Here is a 9,456-nt window from a genome sequence, read left to right on the forward strand (position 1 = left end):
ACGATCACTATTTTTCTAATAGTATCTACGAGCGGAGAGTGAATGCATGTCATATTTACGTTCACAAAGGTTTATTCCAGGAAGTCAACTGGTTATTTTAAATATACATGTATATCCTGCGATATGAGAAATATATGCATGTGAATAAAATTTATGGTCATCTTCTGTGTTCACACATACAGTCAAGCCAAGCTTATGGTTCACATTGCCGTCCCCTTGTTAACTCCCCTTTGGATTGTTTGCTATGCGTATTGACGCGGATAGAGAAGACATAAAGGAAATTAACACTTAAATGTGAGCAATATTTGAAAATTATATCAAACTTGAATGTTGACTGTGTTACTTTAGCATTATCCAGGTCAGTGTCAGTAACATTATCATTGCAAGAGAAGACAACAGACAATCGTTGCTGTGTCGTGTTCATGCCGACAGAGCTTGAGAGTTCTGACTCAGCTTCCGAGTAGCCGAATGATGACACGACTGACAGGACGGGTTATTGAAATCAACACCGGTTTTAGGGTTTTATCGAATGAGGAGATGACTCGGGGCTTGTGTGTTTGTGTGTGTATGTGTGTGTATGTGTATGTTTATGTGTGAGTTTATGTGTGTTTTTGTTTATGTGTATGTATGTGTGTGTGTGTGTGTGTGTGTGTGTGTGTGTGTGTGTGTGTGTGTGTGTGTGTGTGTGTGTGAGACAGATAGATAGAGAGAGAGAGAGAGAGAGAGAGAGAGAGGGGGGGGGGGAAGAGAGATTTCGCATGAGAGCGTATGTATGAGTATGTGCGTTTAATCTGAAAATTTAAGCTAATAATATATTCATCATTAACGTTCATAACATATGATTACTGATTATTAAAGTGTAAATGACAACCTCGACTTTAATATCCACAAACATTATGAATGTGATTGATATTGTGCACATGAAAAGGAAAGGAAACTAACGCGTTTTTCCAGCTAGAACCGGACAAAATACTGTGGCATCAACACGATTCTGAAATATTGAATAGGAAAAATATAGCACCATATATTATAGAAGAAGTAGTATTTGACGTTGGTGGTCATATTGGACACTGTATCAGAATGTACAAATTATATCTGAGAGACAAGGACACATTTTAAAGAAATAATCCCGTTTGGTTTTTTTTCTATGATTTTCTATCGCAGATTGTTTTGTGATAAAATGAGACTATAATAGCCAATTGTTGTTGCTTATGGCGTTAATACAATGAACTAATTGCCATTGAAACTGTAAATACTTTTAAAACGTTTCGTCTCCACGCTTCCTCAGGTTTCAATATTTGTATACACGTAGAATACGACGTAAATAGAAATGAGCAAATTACACAGTTTTCTCGTTTCTAATTACGAGAATTCGTGGATATAAACCTCTTTTATTATGAAGGAGTAAGCATATACCCAGAAACGTTGTTCCTCATAATAAAGAAGTTGACATCCATAAATTATCTTCCTTAAATCACACACAGTTCATAACGAGACATTCATGCCACTGTTTCCACCGTCAGCTTCTGTAGGACATACCAGCTGCACATCTGCCAGTTGCGGTTCTTCTACTTTACCAGGATCCGGATGCTGTCTGTGATACATAGCACTCTCAGCTCTCACTGCGTACTTGATTGGTTTCTTTTTGCTGAATAAAGAACCAAAAAATGGTAGAGGGCTGGGCATAAGTGTAAGAGATCCTGGGTGAAAGAGAATATTATGTTATTTTTTTCTAATCGATACCCGGGGTCACGGATGGCCCAGTCGTGTAAGGTGCCGCAATTCGCTGTGCAGAGTTGCGTCCCTTGGGCACGCCAGAAACCTATGATTGTGGGTTCGAATCCCGGTTCGCCCCGATTATGTTTCTAGGTTTGTTAGCACCATACCCGTGCTCGTGGGTTTCACCAAGATGGTAAACATTCCAGACCTGCATCACTTCCCCCTTTCCTCCCACATTAAGCTGACACGCCGTGATATAACTGGAATACTGTTAAAAGCGGCGTTAAACACAACTCACTCACTAATCGATACCCATTCATATTAACATAATTATTAAGTAAATTGATGTGATCAATATTTGAAATCTCACCGATTGATGATATAGCAGACTGTGATTATGAGAACTGCAACAAGAGCCACTATCACACATGTCACAGAAGTGATGATTGTAACTGAGAACAAAACAAAACAAAACATTTGAAAATAGGATGCTGGATGTTCATGTGATTATCATAATATTAAATTTCAATCAACGTGTAAATAAAAACAAAACTTACTTTGGGGGAAAATATGAGCAAAGAGATTTTTGCAGCTCAAACTATATCATTCAACACACAGGAAATTTGATTCAAACATTTTTTCATACAAATATTGTTTATTATAATCAATGAAATAATTGTCTCAATAAATCACACGACCTAAACTCCGACTACAAAATGGACTACGGACAATTTAGCATCAAACAGTTTTAAGTCTTAAATAATACCTGTTGTGTATGCTTCTGGGTTTGTGGTGTGATTCCGTGATGTCGACACTGTTGATCCTGCAGATCCTGTTGATACTGTAGATCCCGTAGACCCTGTGTGATACCAGCAGATAAACAAATATATATGCTGCCACACTCCGTTCATGTGAGCGAGGACAAGCTCTTCATAGCTATAAAGAGACACACGATAATATGGATATCGACGTTTGTATTCTCTCTATGTGACGTTTCCGAGCTACTTCTTGTCCATTCATTTGGTAAATGAAGGGCCAAATGCTAGCATCGACATTCGTGTTTAAAGAATACATAAAGGGAAAACTATATATGTATATCGTATGTCTCTGTAGCATCAACAAGGTTATAGATCTGTACTTACTAAGGTAAAAGTTGATAACTTCGTGATGCATATTATTAGATCTTGATTTACGCAATTGAATACTGTTTCGTGAAAATAAGGCGTATTTGTTAATACATGTATACATGCTCCAAAAAAAATCGCCAATTTAGATTCGTTCTGCCTATCAATGTATATGTCTCACATAGAAGACGTAACACTGGTCGAATAGAAAGGTACTACTGTATACGTACCTTGCGTGGGCGTGTCTGTGTATCTGTTTGGACAATGCACATACCAAGTAGAACCTGGCAATGTAAGATAAATTAAACTGTGAAGGAAAACGTGATTGTTTGTTGTAATATATACCATTAATTTATATCAGAAGCGTTTCCCATTTTACATGTGGCACTCAACAAATCGATGGATATGTCACTGGTCGTGTCAACTTGTCAGTATTTGTCCTGAGAGTTGATGCCTAGGTTAACCTCAAGATAGACACATTTTAAGGATAACAACTTCTTTAATACTGTAAAAAGCGACGTTTCGGTATAGATCCTTATACCGTTGTCAAGCAAGACTGCTCAAACCGAAACGTCGTAAAGAAGTTGTTATCCATAAAATTGTGTCTACCTTGGTATCCGTCAACTTCTAAGTAATGCCTATCAAACAATTTAGGTTAACCTCGTCACATAAGCGTGTAGTTTTGTAGTTCATATGCGAACACATAAAGTTACAAGTTACAAGTTACAACAAAAGCGGCGAAACCCTATCCATACCCACAAAAATTTCAGCTGAAAGCAGAGTTGATTGTACGATTCCAATTGAAGGACGAGCATGTGTTTATGAATCACAACCAATTAATGATGATACCTGACGTTTGCGAAAAGGCGTATCCTGCCCCACAGATAGCACCCGTCGCAAATACGAAGAAAGGAGAAGTCATCAGTTCACCCGAAAGAAAACACGGGAACATATATATGGTAAAAGTCAAAAGGAGGGCATTGCATCAGACATCATTTGTGTCACAGATGCGTCAAATTTGAAACTATCTAAACATGTTCACCATCAAACGTTTTAAAACTTTTACTAAGGCCTTGAAAGTTGTAACCTTGATGAAACAACTTTTGAACAAGAGTCGTGCAACGCTTTTTGAAATCTTCGTCGCGAAAGAATTGAACTGCTGGCATATTGGTCGACACAATAGGAACGTTGACTATTAAAAAGTTGAAGTCATCCCTCTTGTCATGCAGTCTTGTGGAGAGTGTTTTATCACTCTGTATCTTTATCTAGATCTAAATAAATAACAAATGAGGCGGTCTCACGGGTCTCCTTTATTTCTAGTATGTATTGAAGGTATTTGGCTATTGGTTAATGAACGATATCCGATCATCGATATTCTTGAAGCTTGGCCAACTTGCCTTGTTTTGACCTTGCCAATCGGAGAAGAAATCCCAATTCATACGCATAAAGAAACTGATCAGCAAGAAGGGGATTACAATGACAGCCTGTTCTCACAACTGTCCAGATTCATTGTCCTAAAGATACACCATCTCGTGTACATGTATGACCAAACGTTACAAGGAACTCTCTGTGACAGAAACTTACTGGTACTTGTCCTTGATGTGCAGACATAATAGTTGGTGTCACTACAGACAGCCGTTTGGAACGTATCATTGAACGCTGCCCAGCATGTACCTGTTGGATAAAGTATACAATATATATATTTTTTTAATTTGAAGTTTACACAATATACGGCTTTTCCGTTAGACGAGCGGTCGGTCACGTAACCGCGAAATTGACATTTTAAGTGTATTAACGACACAATGTAACGTTCATACGTTTTTCACGAGACTGTATTCTTGAAATGACGTAAACACCCCTAGGAATTCCCTAGAACAGATAAATATAGAAGCGTTGTTTCCGATCATTTGACCTTTTAATCTTGAACGCAGCGTTTTAGCATACATTGAGAAACGTCAGAGAGTTTGACTGCATGTTCGTTCACGAATATCCTCGCTACGACCCATCCTAGCGAACAAAACGAAGAAACGTACATCCAAACTATCGTAGTATGGACTCGATCCGTGTCTAGAATGCCAGTGACAGTCTGCAGCAATCTATGAATTTACCATAGTGTCTATTTGGCACATCTTCATAATCACCTTCCAATGATCGGCCAAATGATCAATGATGACCAACACCTGTAACTTCGGAAATCTCTCCCGTCACGTTTATCATGTTGACCATTTGACGACGCGCTGTCATTGTGACTGACTTACTGAGGTCGTTCTTTACATACCTTTCTCATCCAATGATGATATTATTTGAATACATTTATTGTAAACATACCACAACATATGTAGTAGCATACATACTCTCACGACACCTCTCTTTTAGATTAACTATTTATTTCCTTCGACAACTGGTTGTTGAATGATTGTCAGTGTAAACATGCAGTCTCACGTTCTACATAAAATTGTGTACAGATTGCCTCTGACCTAAGTCATTCGAAGCAAAAAATAATCATATAAAAAGCGCCGGCGTTCGTACAGTTCGGCCCTAATTCTATGAAGTTCCATTCACCAAGGAACTCACGCTAATTGAAAGTCAATTCTTAATATACACCCACGACAATAAGCATGCTCTTTAGAATCCTCATGAAATGAAAACGCTCGATTGTTACTAAAACGTTGTGAAATGTATACGCCAAAGGCTGGAGCTGCAGGAATATTGTGTGTGTGTTTTTAACATTGGCTAACATTTAGTTTCGCTATTCTCTGCGTGAGGCACATGAGTCAACATTGTAGAACTGTGTTTTATGTCAAAAGCTTTATTTTATGGAAAGTGAGGTTCAGTTAAAGGAATAATAACGATTGATCAACGTGTACAACATTACCATTATTGTGTATCCATATCTTGGTATGTTCATTCTCAGCCTTCTTTAACACAGTGCCCCCGATGGCTGTAATTAAATCTTTTAAAGTGAATATCGCGGCGCCCTTGTTGATGCAGTCAGTCACCGCTGCCGACCAACTGCGAGCAGCACAGGAAGATTCAAACGTTAAGTTGTCTGAGGAAAAACAATCATTTAGAATTAGTCCAGTATGTAGTTCATACTGTGCAGGACATTTTAAAACATAATTTGAAACAGTCTGTATTTTATACAAAAAGCAATAGTATTTTGATTTGTTATTGTGGATTCTGGAATATGTTTTGAAATTCTGAAATGTAACCATTGGTATACTTATGACAAGTATACGTGTTTTGAAATATATTATTAATAGACAATGAATTGTTTTGTTATTCCTAACTCTTTGTTAATAACTTTTTGCTTTCTGTTCAGTTAAGTAGAATGAACGAGATCTTTTCTCTGCTTCTTCTTCTGCTTGATTTACTATCTCTACAGACAGAAACAAACACGCAATGCTGACTTCCTTTTGTGATGAGAGGATCACAAAACTAAAATGTATCTTTGTTACTTTGTTATTTGGGTTTATCATTTGAAGAATTTCAAGATCTAGATATTCTTTTACTGGCCATGCATAGCAAAACTCGTCCTTCCTGTTTCTATTTCCTTTCAAAGTGTCTTAGGATAAGATATGGGATACGTTTACCTGCGTTTGGATTAGAAGGTGCAGTGTTGGATGTTTTACAGTATTATAAATACCTTGAAATATGAATAGAAAATGCTTACATCTGTGTAACGATGATGTCTACTTTGACGTAAAATCCATAAAGCAATTTGTTTTGTACCAACGCTTGCCGGAACACGGGTATCCGAAAATATTACCAGGGAATGAAATTGTTCTCCATCCGTTCTCCAGGACATTTCACATTTTTACTCTTGTCCAACTCTCATGTCATCTTTTCTGGATAAAACTCCTAACAGTTATGTCGACCCGTTACTTTTTCTATTTCCTATCTAACATACATGTACGTTTTTGACGTTGGTACAGAAAAATATATTGTGCGATCAAAGTAATGATCTGAACTTATGTACATATCCAGATGGGTTGTACTAGTAGTCTTCAAAGAGTATATTTAAGAGAGGCCTAAGTAAAGCTTCCCAAACGTTTTATGGTGGACATGCTAAAAACATTTCTAAATTTGACCCATCAGTGACACACATGGTGTCCGATGCAGTTACCTATTTTGACTTGTACCATATGTTACCATGGGTTTTATTCGAGTGAACCGTTGACTTTCCTTCGGATGTGTTTGTGACGAGTGCTACGGGTGGGACAGGATACGCTCACCTATTAGCGAACACCTGGTATCATCACTTTTTGATAGCGATTCATAAACACATGGTAATGATAATATTGTAGTCAGAGTCGTACAGTTGATGTGTAGCATTGCACTGCAAAATGTTTAAAGTAGTGAATGTGTCCCTAATAAAATCAAATATATTATTATTAACCTACGCGTCTTATTTAAAAAGGTGTAATTGATCTACACAGTTACCAGTAATTAACATAAATATTCATGCGTGCAAGTTTTAGAAACGGGTACATGTACTTGTAGGTGCACCAGCGATAAATATTCTAATGTATAAGGTTTAACATAGCAGGATGCGCGAAACAGAAGCCAACAGTCTCAATAGGTTCATTTGGTATCCAATCAGGTCAGTATGCATATTCAAACTGTGAAGTTTATAATTTTCGTAACACAGCGTGAATTGAAGTCAACTTGACCTCCGGTGCAACCAACATAAATGTGCTATTATATAAATAGGAAATCTAATAAATGCACATGCATCTGTGCATGAACAACACGCCTCCATTCATACACAAAGGGCCACAACACACAACATTACTACCTCAAACTATAAAGGTTTACTCACCTGCAGGAGTATTGCTGGTAGTAATGTGTCCCTGCATCACGTTCGTCAGTATCACAACCATCAATAAGAAGCTACCAGGTTTTACAGGGGCGTTGGTCGATGAAGCCATCTTCCACACAGGACGCTTTATGAATACTGACCTTTATACTCGCGTGTACCGTACAGACAATGTGCCTCAGTTTCCTGCCTGCCTTGTAGCGATTGCGTGACTCGCTAAGACTGCAAACATTCCTGGGCTAACGTTCGCACTCTCCGAAATTAATGGAGGAAATAAAGATCATTCATTCATTCATTCATCCCTCCCCCAACCCCATTCCCTTTTCGATAGTGTGTTATTATGTATAACGCTTTATACTAAAATGTATATGGTACATGATTCATATAGTTACACATATAGTACAGAACCAAAGGTACGTTTAAACAACTAATTCCTCCATCTGAGGACGCGATACTGTTATGCCGGAGGGTGACAAGAGTTACCTCCCTCAGAGATGAACAATTTGCGTGTTTACCTTGCAATCCATTTCATGAGATAACGACATTATTAAACTTCTCGAATTTACGTTAGCTGGCCGTCGTTGTAAATGATATTATATTTGATTCATCAGTTGTAACTCAGTTGAGACGATCACCACTGATTCATACACAAGAATATCGGAATTAATCGGTTGCATCAGTCATCTCAGAAACTGTGAATGTCATAATATGCATGCGTAGCCAGTTGGTGTTAGTCAATTCAAATGAGTCCGCCTCCATGGTCGAGTAGATAGAGCATCTGCCCGGAGAACGGAAGGTCAGTGGTTCGATTCCCTGGCTACTTCATGCCAAAAGTCGGTTATGTTACACAGCCGCTCGCCATTAATGGGCTAAAACAAGGACTGGTCGACCCGAAATCAGCAAAACCTGCCTGAGTGGGGTATCCATTCTACACAGCGGCACAGCATCTCATGATCAGCGGGCTGACACTATAGTACCGGCATAAGACCAAACTAATACAAGCAGCCAAACACAAACGCGCGTGCATGCAAGTCGTTATAGGAAAGAAACATTCACTGCATCATTTTATTTCCACATTAAGCTGACACGCCGTGATATTACTGGAATATCGTTAAAAGGGGCGCAAAACCCAGCTCGCTCACTCACTCCCTCACTAAGACATAATAGCACAAACAAGGTTTTAACATATCTATTGAGAGGTTGGAAGTTCAAAGAGACACAACTGAAGGTATATATATCAAACTCGGGGCTTCTTCTAGCCTCTTTATCATGTGAATGAAGGGACAAGATTTGCCTTCGACGGCAGTGTAAAGTTATTTTATTCGAAACTTCAGCATTACAAAAGTATATGTGATTAAGAAGATCCATCAAAAGGGCGTGTCTCGAAAGGAAATACACGAAGATATGAGACTATTAAACGTAAACGTCAGAAAATAAACATTCTCGATCGTCCAACGAAACAGATAACATTGGGAGTAAAAGGCAAAATAGCTGCAAAAATTATTTGAATGGATCACTGAAAATCAGCGATGTCACAAAAGAATGCTTGTAGATGACTGCCAATCATTCAACTGTAAAGTAACATTTCCAAATACCGTCGTGATTGTCATTTACTTATCGGGAATGAGGTGACACTGGTGCGAAGAGTTGGGTCACTTATACAAAAATATATCTACATTTCACATTTGGTGTCATGGTGCCATGCATTTTACAACAGACCCTACTGGACCACGTGGCTGAGAGCGGTGCCTCAACGTACAAGCTGGTCACCCGATATTAGCATTGTTAGTTGAG

General features: G+C 38.3%; 1 protein-coding gene across 1 annotated transcript; it reads right to left on the minus strand.

The window, feature by feature from the left end:
* Window positions 1-798: 798 nt before the first annotated feature.
* Window positions 799-7,774, minus strand: LOC139465451 (uncharacterized). The gene is made up of 7 exons (XM_071247166.1): window positions 7,666-7,774; window positions 5,719-5,892; window positions 4,428-4,517; window positions 3,074-3,127; window positions 2,486-2,578; window positions 2,090-2,171; window positions 799-1,648 (listed from the first exon to the last, which is right to left on the minus strand). Exons 1-7 carry the CDS (start codon window positions 7,772-7,774, stop codon window positions 1,486-1,488), a joined length of 765 nt encoding a protein of 254 aa, XP_071103267.1. The 3' UTR covers window positions 799-1,485.
* Window positions 7,775-9,456: the final 1,682 nt, after the last annotated feature.

Source organism: Haliotis cracherodii, unplaced genomic scaffold, assembly GCF_022045235.1.
Source record: "Haliotis cracherodii isolate W230 unplaced genomic scaffold, xgHalCrac1.p SCAF_18, whole genome shotgun sequence".
Taxonomy (NCBI): Eukaryota; Metazoa; Mollusca; class Gastropoda; order Lepetellida; family Haliotidae; genus Haliotis; species Haliotis cracherodii.